The 21,550-nt window shown below is 34.8% G+C and overlaps 1 protein-coding gene across 3 annotated transcripts in view; it reads right to left on the reverse strand.

Annotated features, from left to right (window-relative positions):
- Positions 1–21,550, reverse strand: part of LOC119640578 (neural-cadherin) — a 267,493-nt gene that overhangs the window by 149,829 nt on the left and 96,114 nt on the right. For 2 of the 3 annotated variants that reach the window (XM_038038714.1, XM_038038713.1), the window contains exons 3-7: positions 7,011–7,461; positions 6,630–6,846; positions 5,392–6,177; positions 5,072–5,305; positions 4,813–5,004 (exon numbers count right to left, since the gene is read on the reverse strand). In XM_038038714.1, coding sequence (XP_037894642.1) covers positions 4,813–5,004; positions 5,072–5,305; positions 5,392–6,177; positions 6,630–6,846; positions 7,011–7,461 — 1,880 coding nt within the window. Of the gene's footprint in view, positions 1–1,575; positions 1,588–4,812; positions 5,005–5,071; positions 5,306–5,391; positions 6,178–6,629; positions 6,847–7,010; positions 7,462–21,550 lie in introns of all 3 variants that reach the window. The other variant, XM_038038712.1, reaches the window with a different exon arrangement.

Consider the following 21,550-nt stretch of genomic DNA (forward strand, 5'->3'; position numbering starts at 1 on the left):
TAATTCTAAGCTAACTTGTAAAATAAAAGAAATTAAGAAATTTTATAATCGCGAATTTTATCTATTGCGCTATTCAAGCTATTCATGTGGATAACCTTTTTCAAACATAGAAGTGTGCCTAAAGAATTTTCAAATTCAACTGATACGAACTTAATTCAGCTGTTAATCTGAAAAAGACTTTGTAGAATCGAAAGGCAGTTTACGTTACAATTTAATATTTTGTTTATTTTGGTAGTTGCAGTGATCAATTCTTTAATTTTACAAACATAGAATCGAAGAACAAGAGCGTAAAAATTGCAAAATTTACTTTTATTAGTTCACGCAGCGCAGTCAAATAGGTTTTCGACTTGTAAAAAAAAAAAAACCGATAAAATAAGTAATCAACAATGTACCTTTCTTGATATGAAATGCGTAAGTTTTTCACTGAGTATCTTGTTAGGCCCTAGGAGCAAAACTAAAATAGTTATTGGAATTTCAAAAATTTTCCGAGTATCTAAAGGGGGCCAATTCGATTTTTGACTAGCTTATCGAAAACGTCCAAGGACTATTACTGAACATAGGAAGTGACATATCAGATGTATTAGAAAAATATATCTATAATGCTAAGTATGCTAAAATAGTTTAGAAAAACTTAAAATTCTAAAGACATTAAGAAAAAATGTAATTTCAGACAAATTCAATGAATGAAAGGAATCCATTTGAATTGGAGGGAGAACAAAGCCTAAGTAAAGAACCTGTTCTTCTTAGCTTCATATAAAGACATTTACAAGAGAACAATCGAATGTGGTAATGATGGCGAAGAAATCTTAGAGGAAAAAATTTGGCTTTAGTTGTTACTGGTTAATAATGATCGTGAAGAGGAAGTGAGAATCGAAAATCGTTTTTCCTTTTGAGTGTAGCCACGCTGCGATGTCCGTGGTCCCCCCTTTTCACCAACTACGCGTTAGAGTGCTCCGATCCCTCTATCCGTAAATACGAATTCCTTGCACGGAACCTTGAAAGACCTGAAGCTGATGCAAACTTTCATCCTTAACTATGTCGATATAATGAAAATCAATCTGAAACGAGACCAACTGGGTCCATGTAAGTTAATCTTTCTCCGTACTGCAAGGCCAGAAGGGGCCCGAACAGACTTGACTTTGCCCTTTTGTCCAGGAAGACCTATGCTTTTTCCTTGTAAAAAAGGAAAGGAAAGCTAAAGTTTCTTCGTAGTTTGCATTAATGCAAATTAAGTTCGGTCAGAACTGTGTCCGCAGCAAATGATCGAAATTTTCTTTGAGACTATCGCGTGATCTTCGCTTACACAAAGAAAATGCATTACTATTTATTTATATGACGATGTGTTTTTGTTAGCTGCCTGCATGTGCGAAAAGGCGGAAGTAACGAGGGGTGGTCAACTGCACTCATATCAATGATTTGTGATTTACTGTATATGGCATTACTTAACAGTGATATGTGAGCGAACGAATGTGTATCTTACATGAAATGAAAATAAAACACTTATATAGCAGGATATATATATATGTATATGAAATCAGTCAAAACAGTATCTCCGTTGTTGAAGAAATTACTTACAGGATAGCAACCCTTTTCAGTGTTTTTTTTTTTTTTTTTGGTATTTTTTGTTTTGTTTGGAATCGTTTTAAGTAAATCAAACGTCAAACGTTTAAGTTTTGAACGCGTAATATATGAAATAAAAGAAAATATATTAAGAAAAAAAAAAAAAAGAAGAAAAATAATCAAAAGAAGAAAAAAAATGATTAGAAAATATATGTATAAGAAAATGTATAAGAAAATGAACTTAAAATCCAAAGGTGCAGTTAACTTAAAGAAACAATAGATATATATGTAAGTAAGCATGCATTATATGCAAAAGATTTGGTTGAAGTCTTTCAAAATTCAAAAGTGTAAAAAGTCAACGCCAACCAGCAAAAATGTATACACAGGTCGCGTAAGGGTTAAGTGGATTCGTTAAGGATTTTAGGAATGGTTATACAAAAATTAATAATAATTTTAGAGTAAAGAAGGAAAAATACAAATTTCATGTATATAAAGATATGAAAATAGGCCATCAATACAAACGATGTTCAAAAAGTAGTTCATCGTTATGGTAAACTTGAATGCTTTTGTTACTATTTTTTATTTTTTAATTTTTTTTTTTATTTTTTTTAACAAGTTTCGACTCTTCTCTTAAACCAATGAAAATGTCACACAAAAGTTATGTTAGTGTTGGTTTAAATGCGTTTAGTTGACTAATACTGTTTGGTTATGGGTGAAGTGTGCTTTTTTTCTCTTCTTCTTCTTCTTTTTTCCCTTTAATTAGAAAAGGAGACTCTTAAATACTTTTAAATAGTATACCTCGACATTGGTATAAAGTCGGGAAAACATTAAAAACGTCACTAAACAATTTTATTATTCAATTCAACGTTCACTTTGCTAATTGAGAGCCAATTAATTGAATTCACTCTAAAACTCTTTCTAGACTAAGCAAAATAAATGAGAGAGAAAAAAATAATAATAGTAATAATACTAGTTATAATAATAATAATAGTATTCATTATATATAACAAAATTTTGACTTGAAAATTTTTATTCTGTTTGTCTTTTTGTGACCAAAAATATATTAACTTTGCTTAAGCATTTTTTTGGTTTATCGCTTATATGTCAATGAATTTTCAAAAATTTGCACTGCTTTACTAAATCCTTTTCAGACTGCTTTTAATTATTTAATATAAAAAGAAGCACCTTTTTTTTTTTCTTTTCTTTAATTATTTTTAAACCATATTAAAAACAGCTTTTATTTAAGTACTAACTAAAGCCACTAAAAAGTAAAAATGAAAAGTTGGTGCAGTTAAACGAAACGATAAAACGATAAAAGAAAATTTTCGAATTTTTTTTTTTTTTTTTAGTAACAAAATAAACACTTATATAAAAATTAATATAATAAACGACATTATCCCTAAAATATTCTTCTTCTTCATTAGAAAAACGAGAAATTTTTTTTTTAATATTTAGTAAATCGAACAGAAATATTTTTGTTAGTTCAATAGGAAAGTTAACTTTTGAGCAGATTCAATATAGGAAAAGAATTGAAGAATGACAGGATTTTAAAATATAATGATAATTATAAGCAGTTTACAGTCAACTCCTTTGCCAGGAAGGACTTGACAGAACTAAATTAATTTTGTTTTTTTTTTGAGTTAGTTAATGGTTTAGAGAGTATTAGCGGTTGGATTTTCAGTCCTCGTTATACTAGAGACACACAGAACACGTACGGTATTTGTTGGATATGTGGTATGAATACCAACAAAGGCGCACATCAATCGTGATGTGATATGCGAGCCAAGGTTTAATTGCCAAAGGCAATTAAGTGGAAGTGGATGAGAAAAGATCTAATTGGAGCTGTCTGCTATTGAGAATGGATAGTCAAAGACATAGATTGTTGTGTTTTGCATTCGCGTTAGATTGCAATTCTACCATGTAAAGGTCCCATAACTACCACTGGTATTAATAACGATGAGGGAAAGACATTTGACATGTATACTGCGAACTTTCGACGGTACAAGTACCAGTTATCGAGAGTTGCTTGGTATACACTTAACAGAGTGATGGGCAAAGACTTTTACATATGTCATATTATTAATCAATGTTAGAGACGAAAGTTTGAGGTTAGCACACTAAATACCCTGAGATAATAGTCACACATTCACTTCACCCAATAAGTTCGTAGCATGACTTATTGATGTAACATCTTAACTGATGGATCCATATAATTCTTAAACAATATCAACTTTGTTTGCCAACGTTATTAAGTTTCCAAGTGCGAGTTCACACTGGACCTCGCTTACTCAACTCAGCAAATCAGCTGCTGGTGATTTGCTAACTCTCAGAAAAAGAATCAGATACCAACCTTCGGACGGAAATTCTTGTTTTTCTACGAAAACAAGAGCAGCGCCAGAATAGTAGAATATTTAAAGGCACACTAATGGTATTTCTACTACCAATTATTTCATAATTAATGTCAGATGAAAAGATTTGGCTTTCGCAAGTTAGAAGGTCTAAGATTGCTTGAAGCATTTCGACAATTAGCGCGCGAAGTTGAAGGCCACTCTTTGTCATTGGCAGTATTAGGAAGACGCTTACCGTAAACACAATCGCCGTTCTTCTACCATTAAAGACTATAAAAACTAGATATTATCAATTGTTTCTAATATTAGCTGAGACATATGCTGGAAATTGTCATCTATATGACACACATTATCTGAAAAAATCTACATTAACTAAATATACGATATATGAAGCCTAGAATGATGGCGGTATTTTTGGAGCTGTTGTAAAAGCGCTACAAATATACCTCAGAGATCTTCCGAATATTCTAGCGTAATAGGCCCTGTCCATCGGCTATCGTCGCTGTGGTCAATGTCGCAAATACTGGAAAATTATGCATAAGGTCTTTGTCGTTATTAGTCGCTATGTAGGCTTACAATACATTACATATTTACGGAACGCCTCTAAGAAAAATGAACCATGGATTTTAGTAAAAAGAAGTATGTTCTTGAACTTATCGAATTTGAAATATTCCGATGCAAATACCGTAATGCAAGCGGCAGCTAAGTGTCTTTAGTATAAAAGAACCAAGAATAGAGAAAGTTTTAAAAACAGAGAAACGAAAATAAAATCATAGTAAAAATTTTCAGGTAAGGTTCGTTTTTTTGATACACGAAGGTAGATTGTAAGTATGTATTAAACAAAATGAATAAAAAAAAGAAGAAAAAAATCAGAAAAAAACAATTTTGTTAAGCGAAGACTTACGTCAAGCGGTTTTTTCAAAACAATCCAACCGGACTCGGCTTGTATATCGAAATATTCCAAATCATTAGGATTAAATGGTGCACTAAGACTGTAAACAATGGCACCATTATTGTCGGCATCTTCATCGGACGCTGAAACACGTAATATATTTGTACCGATACTAGCATCCTGCTTCACATTTTCCACATATTTCTACAGCAGCGAAAAGGAAAGCAGTAGAATATTAGATCTGTTTTAACCAAACATCTCAATATCTAACCTGACGATCAAACAGTGGAGGGTTGTCGTTGACATCGGTTATTTCAACCGTAAACGAACACACGCCCTCTAAACTGGGTTCACCTTGATCAGTAGCTTTTACCGTAACTGATACGAATTTGCCGTCATCTCCTTCACGATCGAATACTTTATTGGTCGAAACCTCACCGGTTTCTTCGTCCACAGTAAATTTTGTACCTTTTTGGTTCGGTTGTTGAACAATCGAATATTTAACCTAAACAAAGGATAAGAAAATATATGAATGTACGTCACACTTAAGATAAACTATTACATAAATGTTATAACGTTTCTCAAACTTACTTGGCCATTAACGCCTTTATCCTCATCGGTGGCGACAACTTTTATAACTGGACTACCGTTAGGAGCACCTTCTTCCACTTTTGGATAATAAGTGCCGCAGTCTTTGAATACCGGCTTATTATCGTTAACGTCAGTTATGAAAACAACAACAACAGCAGTGGATGTATGTATTGTTTGGTCACCGTTAACGCAACACGACCCATCATCCATGGCCGTAACATTCAGTTCATATTTATCGCGATCTAATGAAATCGCTTTATTATGCAAACGTATTACACCTGTAATGTCTTCGATGACAAACTGACCGGATGACGTGCCGCCACCCACAAAACCAAAACGCACATTATCGCCATCTTTGTCTGAAGCCACGACGGTCGTTACTAAAGTGTTTGGACCAGCATTTTCGTCGACGTTAGGTGTGTACACTTGTTGTGAAAATTTCGGTTCTTCGTCGTTTTTGTTTTTTGTGTAAACGCGTACCGTCGCTGTGCCCGACTTGGAAGGTTCTCCTTTATCTTTGGCCGTAACAATAAATTCATAATAAGCATTATTGTTATCAGCATCCAACTGCTTATTGTTAACGATAATGCCATTCGAATCGACAGCGAAATGATCATCAGACACAAGATATTCAATTTCTGCATTTGCGCCTGAATCAGAATCCATAGCCTTTACTCTCAGTATACTTGTACCTAAAGGTATATCTTCATCTACATTATGCGCCTGATAGTCGGGTAATTCAAACTTGGGCGCATTATCATTGACATCTGTAACACGTATGGTAAGCTAAAAACAGAACAGAGAATATGCACTTAATCGTTTCTGTCGATAAGAATTTTTCCAATATTATTGCCGTCAATTTCATTGTGTGCAAAATCTTTGAGAGAGAGGGAGAGAGAGAGAGAACAAAAAACTTTTCCTTCATTAATTCTAATAAAAATGTCAATTTTATTACTGTTTTATGTCTTTTCTAGGTTTTCGTTCTTTCTTACTTGAAGCACTTGACTTAAGTTCAAGCGAAACGATGCTTTTAAGTGCAATCACTCGCAAAAACTTTTTGCATAGAAACAAATCTCTAGTGGTATTAAATTAAAGCAACAACGAGTTACACAAATGGCTTGAACTTTTCGAAACAAAATACAATGAAATAAACGTAACGCGCCACAATATAAAATAATGACGGAATTCGTGTTTCAACTGTTGGTTTAAACGCACAAAAGAAGAAATTGTTTTCTTACCTCAACCGAGGTAGAGAAGCCGCCGGAATCCTCTGTGGCTGTTACAATTAAGGAGTAAACGTGCGGTTGCCGTAAATCCTCAAAATCTAATTCTTTGGCCAACTTAACAATACCCGACGAGGGACCTATGTTAAAGGTACCCGCTCCTTGGCCTTGAGCCTTCAATGTGTAGCGAATTTCACGGTCTGCAAATGATTTGGCTTTCACCGAAATAATGCTGAAAGCAAAGTGAGAAAGAAAAAATAAATAAAGTATGGTGTGCGTTTAGGCAAGAAAATAAATAAATAAATACATAAAATATATTCATGCGGGAGCGAAGAAACTTTTCCATAGCAAAAGAAGTAAAAGAGAATAATATTTCGTTGGTCTTTATTCACTTACTCCGAGTCCTTTTTCTGATTTTCTGGTATCTCGGCTTCATAGCTCGGCATATAAAATTGTGGTGCTCGTTTGCCGCCCACTATGCTTAAGCGTTCTTCGGGTGTACTTTGAAAACGGCGATCGTCTACCTTACCATTTTGATCTTCAGCTTTAACATATAATACATATTCCATATCCAATTGAAAAAGATCTGTGCCGCGAGTACGCACCACCCCTGAACGTTCGTCAACTTCGAAACGCCCACCGGTACGATCGCGTACAATGAAATAGTGAATATTATGGTCCGTGTCTGGATCACGGGCTTGTAAAGTAAATACTGGCGTATTAGGTGGGGCATTGAGTTGAACCACCGCCTGCATGGGTAATGGACGATTAATAAAATAGGGCGGCTCATCGTTAACGTCCTTGACGTGAATGATGACGCGCTGGTTGTCGGTGTATTTAAGTCCAGCTGCAAAGAAAGATAAACACCATAAGTTGTTGAGTGGTGTTTTTTTTTTTTTTTCTTTTTGCTTCTTATTTGAAACATTAAACAACGTAATATCAATTGCATTTTCTTACGTTGATTAAATTTTCTTCTTTTTAAATTCCTGTAAAGGATACGTTTCTTTTTAAATAGTATTTTAAAATTTCTCATTTGCCAGCTAAAAGCAATTTCAGTTTCAATTAGTGTTATTTCTTTAATTACTTTTAACTCCCCAGTATATTTTTTAATTTTCTTTTTCGCACATAAATGTAGTTAGACAGAAAGATATTTATATATATATATATATATATATATATGTATATTTATATGTGTATATGTTTATGCGCAGACACTCAACTATACTATTTCACTTAAGTCATTAAAAAGCAATGAATTAGAAAAATAGTAAATCAACTCGGTACACCATACTTTATGTGTTTGTAAGTATGTTTTGATATGTGTTCGTGTGAGTTTATGCCGAAGCGAACGATAATCCACCGTTCATTCAATGAAAGATGTATTAAGAAATAAACTCCATTTACCCATACTGCGGTATAAATATTTTTGTTTTTTCTTTTCTTTTTTTTTTTGTTGTTTTTAAAAGAGAAATATACAAATACTTAGTAAATTACTCGGGGAGGCAAAATAAATACACGCAAGGGTGATAAAAGCAACAAGGAAAGCAGCTTATAATGTGTTGTTTTGCTTTTCAAATATAATACATATATATATATATATATATATAAGAAGAGAAAAAAAAAAGACTTGTTTTCATCTTTTGCTGAAAAGCATACAACAATGACTGCGTATGTACAACATCACAGTATAAGAAACAAACAAACAAACAAACAGCACAAAAATCGCTTCGACACGACACATCGCAATCAATATAAGCTTAGTGCAAGAAAACACATATACATACGTGCACACACCCACATCCATGCATAAAAAGATCGTATGCATACATAAAACGTTACCGAGAACTTAATTCTTTGACAAATAATGGTTATGTTTGTTTACGTGTACGTGCATGTATTCAGCAAGCTCGTTAATTGCAAGGAGTAAAGAAATTGCGGAAGGGGAGGGGTTCAAGAACAAACAGTAGGTGCGCTTGGTATGGGTATGGGTTAGCGAAAGAAGAAACTAAGTAAATGCTTTAAAAGTTTAACAATCGCCATCGAAGAGTTCAAATAACACATGACGGTGCGGTGGACAATTAATTTTTCGAGATTATTTGCATTTCAATTGATAAAGTCTTGCGAAAAACCACAACAATGGCGTAGCGTAATCAACCGAACTATGAAAGTGCAAATGCCAGCTATTTGTCAATTAAAGTTGTTTAAGGTTTCCATTTTTAACCGATAATTGCATAATAAAGCGGAAATTTAAAGGATGTCAAAAACCGTAAAAGCGTAATTACTCGTCATTTACAAAAAGAAAAAAAAAAAAAAAAATTATTTAGTTTTTATTGCAATAACATAAAAGGGAATTGAAACGCATAAATAGGAAGTCATTGCAAATCTTACTGATCAGCGTTCTACTCGTCCCTCCACAAAAAAAATGAAAATGTAAAGACAACTTTTAGACCCAACACCGCTTGTGGTGCAAGGCTTTGAGTTAGGCCCACCTTTTATTAAGCTTGTACGTCCGTCTGCACGTTTATCCGTCTCGTATTCTTTTGTTCAAATTAGAAGTCACAATTTTGAAATAGTTTAATAAAATTGTATGGGCCGACGTGTTTGGGCTAAGGACTAACAGCTTTGAGAACGGTTCGGATCGAACTAAATTTTCGTCTTCGTCCAAAAGACGTTATATGGGTTAGTATTCGTTGTTCAGAGTTGCATTTGTAGCAAATTAAAAATAATAACTAAACAGATATCAAAATACATTTCGAACAAAATTGTTTACTCACAAACAGCTGAACGAAAACAAAAAATTAAAAATTTGTGAAAAGTGAGCAAATTAATTCAATTTATTTTTTTTGTTTTTCTAATCCTACTCCCATTGTCTACTTCATGTCGTTAATTCGCCAAAGTTTGTAGTCAATTCTGTATTATCAACCTTTACATATGTTGTCATATATTGTCGCTAGCATTGATGGAGAGAGATAGACAGATAGATAGATAGATAGGTAGAGATAGATAGGTAGAGATAGGTAGGTATATATATAGAGAGAGAGAGAGGGAGACAGAGAGCAAGGATCAGCAAATATTAAAAAGTCATCACTCTACTGGATATATTGGTGTTATCGCCAGCAGACTAATCACTTCTAAGTACATATTGTAAAATATTGCTATTAAATATATATACATTAGGTGGAGTGGCCCTGCGGAACCCTTCAAATCCTCTTACATTTTTCAACGATGGAAATTAAAACGTACATATTGTTACGTGCAAAGGTTTCGCGTGTCAAAAGAAGTTTTTGAATACATTTTAGGAAAAATTGATGCGACTAACTTGTTCTTGTGATGCGTTGTTGTACAATAGATGATGTTTGAAATATTCCTAATACTTATTGAAGTGATTGAATGTGTAGACGGAAGCCACGTTCATTTTCGTTAACCCGTACAAAGTGAAGAATGTTTTATAAATCGAAAAGCCAGGTATGAGCTGACTGCAATGGCGGCGAATTAATCTGTACATATATATGCTTTTGCCTATACACATATAAATAATATTTTCGTAAAGATTGCGACTACTTGAAAGTGATGACAACAAACTTTTGATATCCTCGTCCAAACGACGGTGTCGACGTTTCATTAAAGCACTCCCAGTTAAGGCGAATAAGCGAGGATATAAGGACCGGCATATCTTCTTCACTTTCAGTATAAATGTGAAAGAGCAGATTGAAAAAAGAATGTGGGAATTAAAAATACAAAACCAGGAATGATTTGCAATTCAGTGGTCTGTGAGCAACCGAAGTCGTCCCTCGTTTTGGACTCACAGGGTGGAGAGGCGCTAGAGTAAGTCAGGCAGAATAAGAATGAGAGAGGAGAAAGTAGGCAAGGAAAGAATTAAGGCAAGTGTGTGAGTACTAGGCCAACCGAAAGAAAGTGAATGGGGAGACGAGTAAAGGCAGCGAAGCGCGACAGACCGATCGAGCGAACAGGAAAACGCTTAGTGCGAGGTGTGAGAGGGAAGCGAGTTACAAGAGCTACTGACTAAAACATGAACAGGAAATTGTGAAATCAATAAAACTAATTTTACTAGAACTACCGAGATATAATTTTTCCCCGAAGTAAAAATCTTTAATAAGAATTTAGAATACTATTATAAAAGAAATACGAGAGTCGCATACAAATTGAAATCGAAAAAACAAACTTTATTAGAAGTACCGGAATATATTGTTTTAAGACATAATTCTTTAAGGAAATACAAAAAGTGAGAAAACAAAGCAATGAAATCTGTTTAAAGCAGTTTGTTTTATCAAAGGCAACGAAAACTGCAGGGATTTGGCTTTGCTGCAGCGATGATGAACGGTAGGACAGGCACATAAGGAAAACCAAGGTAAACGAAGAAATTTCTTGTGACAAAACACCTGTAGCGAAAGATTTTGGGCGAAAATAGCTCTCAAAGTTCTTACAGGTAAATGCCTATGTTAATTTATAAATAAAAAGAAAATAAATGCAGTAAAGACACATGTATTAAAATTTAAAGTTCTCCCAAGAAGTGAAAATATGAAATTATATGAATGTAACAAATTATTTCACTTCACTTTGTTTTATCAACAATTTTGCATAATTTTGTTTTCATTCATGTTCATTTGATTTTGTTATTGATTGCATCATTCACACACACGAAAACCAAGTATGCTGCTGACGTCATCCATCCAGAGCTAGTTATCTTGTCCGCAAGAGCAAGCGAGTAGGTAAAAATCGTGACTAATGTCAGTATGGCTGGGTTTAAATCTCAGTGCGACAGAGTTTACGGTGGTCTTAGCTACAGGCGGTGTTCAGTCGGTAAAGGTTGGGCACACAGCCCCGCCAGGCTGCGGCCACTTCCCTATAACGCTCCGTTTCTTCACGTCTTCCTCGTTCTGGCCACTTAACCTTCTCTTTAATTTATTAAGAAAAGGTGAACTTCTGATGAAGAAATGAAGGTATCGCCCACAAATTTGCAAAAGAAATTGGAATTGACCTAAACTTTTCAAAGGACGCGGCTATCACACGCCTAAGGGCGGGAACATTTTGTTTTTCTTCTTCTATTGTCTGTTCTAGGATAACGAGGAAGGGTATAAAAAATTCTGTCCCGACTGAATTTAATTTTCTTACCTAAAGAAAGCACATGATTTGCGAAAGTGAAGCCAAGTTAAAAATACCAACTCTATGCTTATTCTACGTGAACTCTATACCGTCTTTGTCGAATTGTTCCCACAAATTGCAGCAAAAGCATTGCTAATAGTGTTTCCGTAGCGTTCGGCATTGCTAACAACTCCATTGCTCCATAATTTTTTGTTTTTGAAAGAATGAAAGGGCCGGCCAACCAGCTAAACACCACACACCACACACCAGAGTGTTTATATTTATGATCGTACATAAAGATAGAAGAGAAGAATTTGTGGAGTGTTGCTTGTTACAACCGAATCACTTTACTTGTTTACGAAATCTTTCAACCTAAAAATTATTCATCTTTAACCCAGCTTGAAAGTTAGAGTAACATTTCACTCGAATTTTCTATTATTAAGTAGTACATCATATTTGCTTATTCTACTAATCGTTATTAGATATCAAGTCCGAATGGTATGAAGGTCTGAACACCTTTGAGCATTGATTTTGAAATGCATATGTTCGTCATCTTACATTGATATAGTGGTAATTTTGGTCTTACTTTGTCCCCACAATACTTCATTTTTAACAATTAAATGTGCACTTGGATTTATAGGTTTACAAAGATATTCAAACCGACGCAAACCGACGTTTTGCTATCAAATTTATATAGAAAACAGGGCTTCCGTTATCAGACTTATTATTACACTTAAATAAAATATAGGGAACCAAACGGATAATTGTGAATCTTTAATTTGAAAAGGTTACAACTGAATTGTGGAATCGCAACATATAAAAAGCAACGAAACTGGTCATTCATACCAATGGAGGTATACTAATCTCATCATTTCTCTTGTAACACGTACAAAGACGCGTAAAGGAAGTTGCATATACTTTCAATCACGGACCATATTCTAAATTGATCCGTTTAGCACTTTCGGTCTTTTTCAATGTATTTGCTGCTGAACGATCTGCAGAGCAAAGTTTGCCTAAAAAGAACAAAACGATTTACGATTTTTCCGGTTAGGAAAATGCTGATGATGAAATGCTATTAACAGAAATGTAGACGCGGGCGCTTAAAACTAATTAATAGTGATATGTTGCCGAATTTTAACACGATATCTCAGGGATTGCCGTGGAGGATAACTGTAGGTTTTTGATAAAAGATGCTTTAAATTGCTTAAGTTCCGATCTATGGTATTAAGGGACATATAGAGGTAAACGTATAATGCTAAATTAAATTAGAGTTAGGAACCCAACCAGCGAGGAATAGTGACGCGTTGCCGATTATTGATGTCCGTATGATGTCCCAGTTATTCGCAAAGAAGTCAATTGCAAGGTGTAATAAGAAATTCTTCTTAACATTTCACACCTGTAAGTATGGCATTGCAAACCATCGACCATCCAGCTGTGCCTGGGCACAATGGCTTCAAACTGACAAACTATAAGGATGAAAAGCCAAATTAAAGCAAACTTACTTATTTGACAGGCAAAAGCATTGCTTAACTCGATATCCGTAATTTTAATATGCTTTTCCCAACTTGGAGCTTTGATTGCAAGAACAATCTGAGTTTTATGTTGAAAAGTGGATGCAAAGTGAATTTTATGGACAGAATAACATTTCTAAGACAATTCACAATGTATAAAAGAAATATTTATTTTCTGCAGCATGTTGTTCAACTTTTTTAATAATTTTATAAAATCTTTAATAGTTTCAGTATCATTTTTATGATTTATATGTGACTCGTTAGATATCACAAATTATTCTCATCACGTTCTGACAATTCTTCCTCTATTTTTTTTTTTGTTTATGATTTTTTTTGTATTTATTGCCTGCATTTGTTGTTTAAAGGAGCTGTAAGCTGTCAGACGCAAATATCAACAGGACGAATCAAAGACATATTTTTCTAACAACACTTTTCAAAAGTTGATGAAAAACTCACAACATGTTCGATGTTATAAAGTTATTGGCTACCAATTTGACACGTAGACGTACATCTATAAAATAGAAAATAGAAAATTGAAGTAAGGAAAGAAGCATAAGTACTTTCTTTATTATAATTTTCAAAAGATGGCGACGGTTTTCTGAACTTTTGTTTTTTTTTTTTTGTTAGATATGCAAGCGCAGTCGGGCCGACAAGTGAAATGTTATTATAAAGTTTTCTGAAATTTTATCCAAACGTCAACTAGCATCGGTGTAGAAAATAATGAAAAAATGTCATTGCGTGTCGAGTTTTTTTTTTTTAAATTGGGATAAAAGTAGGATATCGTTTCAAAATGAAATCCATCCAAGTGATTATTTAGCAAATGGTAACTGAACTGAATTTGTTTTTCAAGTTGAACTCTTGAAAAAATCTCTTTAATATTTCAAAGCGCTTCGCAAGCTCACCTTGTGCACGCAATGAAACCCTTTTGGAAGATTATTTGGTGTTTTACTTAAATTTTTTTTTCCTCTTTGATTCTCGAGAGGTCGCCGTCATAGTGAAGTATGTTGATTTAGCACTTAAAGCTGCATAAACACAAGTGCCACGAACCAGAAGATTTTCACATACTTGCTGTTTTTGTTCGGCTATGTATGTATGTATGTATGCACGTTTGTTTATTCATTTGCCTTAAGAGGTAAGTTCGGATTTAAAGTTAAACTAAATTGCTGGAAAATTATGCAATTATTTGAAAGCAGAATAGAGCAGAGAATAATAGGAAGAAAAGCTCGAAATCTACAATTCACACCCTATTGGCGCTACGATTTACTATTTAGAGATATTACTCCAAATAATCCCAAATTTATGCATACAAAATTAAGAAGACTAATAGAAAAGATTCAGAAAAGTCAAACCTAAGAGCGCGTATTCATTACTTTACTTTAAGAGAGATTGCACTTTTTTTCAAACTTTGTTTCCGCTTCGCTTTGATTAATTACTTTGATTTTAACTTTTTTGTTTTCCCTCTTCTTCGTATTAATAGCAGAACAAAAAAAAAAGCAAAAGGAAAAATCTCAATTTCTCTAAGTAAAACGTTAGCTAGCTAGCACATAAGAGCAGATAGAAGTATTTTGACTTGCTTCTCATTCATTTTTCATTTGAAATAAAAGGCTGGAAAAAATCAAGTTTTCTCACTACTTAAATAAGCGCATTGACGACAATCTAGTCTACAAAATAACTACAATGCATAACAATGACAACATCAATCGGAATAATAAAACATCTAATGTTTTATATGATAAAACATATAACTCTTAGTTCATCGTGTAAGAAGCCAAGCAGATTCAAAACAAACAACGTACAACAGCAACCAATGAAAAATGAAAATATGTTTCTCTACGGTAAGAAGGGAATAAAAATTCATGTAAATCTTAAGAATCTACAGCACGTAGTACATACATTTGCCGTTGTTATACTTTATATACACGATATTGCACATACACACAAAGAGATAAAATGTAAAAGCTACTGCAGCCAGACAGGTAAACACATACAAAAGAAGAAGAGAGTAGCATAAACTTTTAATCTTTGTTCTGTGTATTGCACATGTATTGGTATTTGGTAGGCAGGCGTACTTGCTGACAACACTACTTACTACTACTACTACTACTAGGCTACTAGTGTTTATCATAAAAGAGAGAAAATGAATATATATATGAACGTCTGTATACCCATGAAAAAGCAACAATATAGCAATTTTGTAATTACATTTGTTGTTCATGTGTTTCCTATCTTCGTAAACAATACCCAGGCAGGTAAAGAATAATAAATTACAATTGCTTTGTAGCTCTTCTCGTTTCTACGTTGGAGGCTGTAAGAAAGGAAAGAAGGCTTTTGTCATCATTACTTTGCAGTTCTTAAGCCCGCACATACAAATTGTAATTATCAACTGCTCGCTCGCATTCACATTCGTTGTAAACGTACATCATACGGCAACTCAATTGCACTGTCAAGTAGATTATTTAGAGTTAAGATTTACATATACTCCCCTTTTTCTTCCTCTTTCCCAACTGTTTTGGAAGTAGGTAGTCTGGAGGGTGCATCGTTGACTGAAGGCATAACCAGAGGTTATAGTTTTTTCAAAATTTAAGAATTGTTTAATGATATATTTTTTTAGACTTCGAGCGCATTTGTGAGGGCCTTCCTTCGTAAGTCACAATAAATGCGAAAATCTTCTAACGAAATTAGTTTTGAACGACTTGATGTTTCCCATGGTGAATCATTTGTTGTCGAAACCATAAAATCAGTCCGCCATGATGTCGAGACGTTAGCGGCCAACAACTCGAGTTTAGCCGCATAGACTATATATCGAACATCAATTCTTGTAAATCCGATTGCATTCCACATGGAGGGCATTGGGATGCAAAAGGCTGCTATTACGCTAATTATGCACTAAAGGCGTCAGTGCTAGTGCGGTTCCAGCTTTTCAATGAACTGGTGGAGAACCGTTTCTTGACTGCAGCTATTGCTGTACAACGTCACTACTGCCATTTCTATTGGCTTATGGACGCATGTTCAGCAGAATGGCAGTAAACGATCTACTCAGGATTCATACTCAGGCAAGGCTCGATGTGTGGCGTCACTAAAACATGCCATTTTTAGAAGCGACATTTTATTTCGTTTCTTTCCCGGACGTCTTGGTTGTATTTACACGTTAACGTTGCGACAGATGTTCGTTGATTCGAATATTTTTACATCAGATTTAATGATACATTTATCTATTTACCATCATATATTGTGATCCATGCGCGTACTTTCGCTATGAAAATCGGCTGCATCGCAAAAGCACACAACATTGAATCCCTATTGAAACCGATTAAAGTTTTGATGTCTTCTGGTTGATGAGAAAATCTCGCTAACGAAATTTGTCTGTTCTTACATTACGCTTTCTACTTACATTTTCGATTACGGCAATCTGTGCGTATCCTTTCTGAAATAGTACTTTTTCGGGTTTATAAAACGCAAGAAATGGTTTGAGAGTGCATTTTCATTCATCGCATTTTGATTGATTTTGTATTCTGTTTTTTTTTTTTTTTTTTTTTTTTGCTGAATATGGGCACAAATTTTGTCTACACATGACACTTTAGTGGTTCGGCAAATGTTTAAAAACTTCATAATTTTTTCGAGAATAAAGTGAAATTAAGGTCTGTACTATTAATATTTCAATGAAATGGAAAATTATTTATTTGCAATTTCAAGAATTTCGAATCTCCGATAGTTAATTAGAGGGTGATATTAAAGAAGAAATTACTTTGTAATTTTGTATCTGCAATTGAAAACTGGGCGGTTCGAAAAGAAAATATTTACTTCAAATTCTTAGTTCACTCTAGGAACTGTTTGGGTCATAAGAAAATTGGTCTGTAGAGTTTTCAACTTGCAATAGATTTCACCTTGGACCTTTAACTGTTTAGATGATGTTAAGATTGATGAGTCTTCAAAAGAGGAAATTTCCTTAATGATTACGTTTATTGATATTTGAACTCAGGCTTAGACTTATAGTGTTTTATTTTGGATTCATACCTCATCTTAATGAATTAACGTTTAGTGTGTTTATATGCCCTTCAATAACGTGGGACAAATTTAAGCAAAATATGCTTTTGCATTTCTAGACTTCTCCGTTCGAATATCACGAGCCTACTGTTTTTGTCGTCAACAAATATTCTGCTTATAGACTTTTTTGATACGCAGTCATCAGTATATAATTTTTAATAAATAACTCTTGTATTTTTGCCGATCCTGTTGCCCGTTCAATTTCCTACAAAATATCGTTAATATACTCATGATTGGTCGGCTGCAAACATGATCCCGGTGTCAAGATGGAAAATAGACGCGATCGTCCCACAAATATAGAATGAGGTAAAAAATATTGTTTAAAGCGAATAATATTAAGTTAAAAATATTTGCTGTGACCGTGACACCAGCTCTGCGAATAAGTTCTCTTGCTCTTTTTATTCAAAGTATCGTCCATCGCTACGTATATATGTTTATTATCTTTCTAGAAATTTGAGGTTTTCTTTCCTAAGGAAGACTTTTATCGATAATCTTTTCGATTTCTTTGCAATTGTCAAAGAACCGCCCCGAGGAGTAAAGTCGCATGTGTAATATGTAATGTGTGGTATATCAGTATAAAAAGTTATACGAAGGAATTAATGTGTGTGAGAGCAAAATAGTGTAAAAGAGAGTAGGTTGGTAAGTTGACTGGAAACACTTGCATATCTTGATGATAAGATTTAAAAGAACAAAAGATTGCGAAGTAAGAACACATATATTCATTTAGTGTGGGATGGCGAACAAAAGTGGTAACATTCGGACAGACAACTAGGCTGTGAACAGGAAATTGTAACTCTCCACATGTGCAAAAAGGGCTGTTTACTATATTAATTTTGAATAGGTGGTCACTACATTTCGTTTAATTGAACATCAGCCTATTAATAAGGAAAATATGTCACCGGGAAAGGTGATCACCCTTGCAATTAACACATTTTTTAGCATTTTTAAGAAAATCTGTGGAGCAATCGTGGCATGTGCCACAGGAAAGGCAGAGTGGTTGTTGGCGCACGCGCAGATTAGAGATTGGCCGGAATTTATAGAAACGCATGACTTCTGCCAAATTGCAGAATTGCACAGGTAGATGACCGAATTTAAGCTGGTTTTTGGGACAGGTAGATGAGTGAATTCCAAGTTGGGTTAAATGCTTGGGGCTGCTTCCATTCAGAATTCGCACGGGATGTTCACAAATAATATTGTTAAATGACGCAATAGAATTTGCATAGCCGCATCGGAGGAGATCAATTTAATTTTTTTCTGGACTGGATAAATACACTATACGCACTTGTGGTGTGGGCATAAGCTATGGCCCTGTGGATTTTAATGTCGCTACTTTCGCGAGAGAGGGCGTGGCCTTGTGGCCAAACCATATAGATGATAAACAAAAATCAAATTATGAAATGGAATGGAGTCGGGGTATGTAGTAATGGTCTTTGAGTGAGAGAAGCACAATCCAGCTTAATATTTAAAATAATCGTCAATCAGCAAATAAGGATACCCGATCCGAGAAAAAATTGACCTTTCACGAAATTCTGAAGCACCGCGTAAACGTCTTCTTCTTCTGTTATTCAGCAAATTTGTCGAAGGACGTATCTCTTTACTGTACATAAAGCCGGTTAAAGTCGGATAAATTTAATGTAAAGGGTGACTCATTAGAAGCAATACTTTCTAAAATTGTAATTTCCAGTTTCAAAATAAAGTACAATTTACTTTGATACCTCAAATGGCTTCCGGTTTTCTTCTTTATACTAGTTTGGGGAAAAAGAAATCCATTATTTTTATATGAACTTCAGGACTTTATTTAACATGCTTCGGATTGTCCGATTTGGGTCAAATATGCCCCGTTTTGTTGTATGATTTGTTGCCATTTTAAAGGTAACTTCAAAATGCCTCTCTCATAGAAATCCTGGTCCTGTGTTTGCAAAAAACTCTAGTAGTCGATTTTCTCAATCCTCCCTAGATTCCAATTTTTTATCATTAAAGAAATTTTGCAATGCAAGAAAAAGATGATAATCGCTTGGTGCCAAGTCCGGACTGTATGCCGGATGCATTAAAACTTCCCAACCAAGCTCCCGAAGTTTCTGACGAGTCACTATAGATGTGTGTGGCCTAGCGTTGTCCTGGTGGAGCACGCCACCTCTCCTGTTGGCCAATTCTGGCCGTTTCTGGTCAATCGCTATCTTCAAACGGTCCAGATGTTGACAGTAGAGATCAGAATTTAGCGTTTGGCCGTATGGAAGCAACTCATAATAAATAATCCCCTTCCAGTCCCACCAAATGCATAGCAAAACCTTCCTGGCCGTTTGAGGTGCTTCACCGCTCTTTGACCACGATCGTTTTCGCACAGGGTTATCGTATGTGATCCATTTCTCATCTCCAGTCACCATCCGTTTAAGAAATGGGTCTATCTCATTCCGTTTGGCCAAGGCTTCGCAGATGGAAATTCGATCCATCATGTTTTTTTCTGTTAATTGGTGTGGCACCCAAACATCGAGCTTCTTTTTGAATCCAGCTTTGTGTAAATGGTTTAAAACTGTTTTATGGTCGATTTTTAGCTCCTGGGCGATGTGACGACTGCTAACATGCCGGTCAACTTCGATCATTTCTCCGATTTTATCGACATTTTCGACGACCGGCCTACCTGTACGAGGTGCATCTTTAACATCGAAAATTCCTGAACGGAATCTACGAAACCAAAATTGCACATAATTGGCTGTTACAGTATCGGAACCATAAACACCATTCACAATTTTAGCCGCCTGGCTTGCATTTTCGCCTTTGTCAAAGAAAAACTTTAAAATGTACCGAATTTTCTCTTTGTTCACTTCCATTTTTAACACGCTATAACTCACAACTGAATGCACCGAACAAAAAACAGCAACAGAATTTTTTTTACTGCGAAATGTCACCTTTCCAACGAGCATAAATCTGAAATTGTTTGATCGATACTTTACGAGAAATCTATCAGTGCAGCCATCTACCGAAAAAATAATGGATTTCTTTTTCCCCAAACTAATATAATAGCTCCATTAGATATCAGAAGCATCACCCTCGACACATGCTAACAGACGAGTTATTTCGTCTAATAGAAAAGTTTCCCTATTCGCATACCTGTTAAAGACAGTACAAGAATTATCCCGGTCAAGTATCTTCAAAATCAATGAACTACTTTGGAAACCTATGGTTCGCTTTGAACCAATGGTCCGGTAAATGATAAAGCGGATACTAAACTTTCGAACTTGTTTAGACTATTTAATGTGTATTGTCGTAAATATATGGATCAATTACCATTTTTCAATTAAGCTTGGAAGCATTGTTATTGTGGTTGTTTTACATTATTCTGCACGATTTTAAATTTTTAAATAACATTACTTTAATAACGCACTGCTAACAAATGCAAGCTTACGCGCACCTACATTAAATTAACACGTTTATGAGGGGCGCAAGTGCTCTTATATTGCACTCATAAACACTCTTATCAGCATTCTCATCCATGTATATGTGTAGACATCAGAGTACACCTAATGACATGTTTTTCAACATATTGACATGGTTGTAGTGTGAAAAGCAAGTTATATGCATTTGTCATTTCGCGTTTAGTGGCGTATTGCCTATCAGTCCTCTCTGTAACATTTATTGGATAAAGACAACAATCATACATTAATTCACGCTGATATCCGAATGATTTGATACGCTTGTATGCATCTATGTATGTCCACGTATAACGCAGATGATTACAAAAACATGAAATTCATATCAGATTTCGAAATTGCAAATGTTTAGCATATGCGCATACGAGGTTGCTAGAACTTATAGAGCAACCTTCACTTAACACGGTCATGTTCCACAAAGTACAGCTTGAATGACAATTGCATGTGTAGCGTTTTATTCTTTTAAATCTTTTACTTTTCTTTACATAAAAAGCAATAGTTCCTCAGCTTTCTCCAGTAGGCGCGAGAATTAATGAAGATGCTGTAGCTGTTTCTCCACTAGGCAGTCGATGAGAGCTTTCAATAAATCCGGATTATCAGTAGTCCTTCATTCGTTTACGCGGTATCTTGCCTATACAGTGGCCCATTTCGAGCCAGCCTTATGACGTGGGCATTCTATATTAATTCTGCATTAGTTTAGCGTTTAATTTAAGTAAAAATCCAATTTTAAAATGAATTTTTTTCGAAACATTTCATTAGATAATTGCTGCTCGCAGCATAGAAAGTCGTCGAGATCTAAGCTTTATTCCTCGGCGTCCTGCACTCGCCCTTATCATTCATTCCTTTCCAA

The sequence above is a fragment of the Glossina fuscipes genome, unplaced genomic scaffold (assembly GCF_014805625.2).
Source record: "Glossina fuscipes isolate IAEA_lab_2018 unplaced genomic scaffold, Yale_Gfus_2 121, whole genome shotgun sequence".
Taxonomy (NCBI): domain Eukaryota; kingdom Metazoa; phylum Arthropoda; class Insecta; order Diptera; family Glossinidae; genus Glossina; species Glossina fuscipes.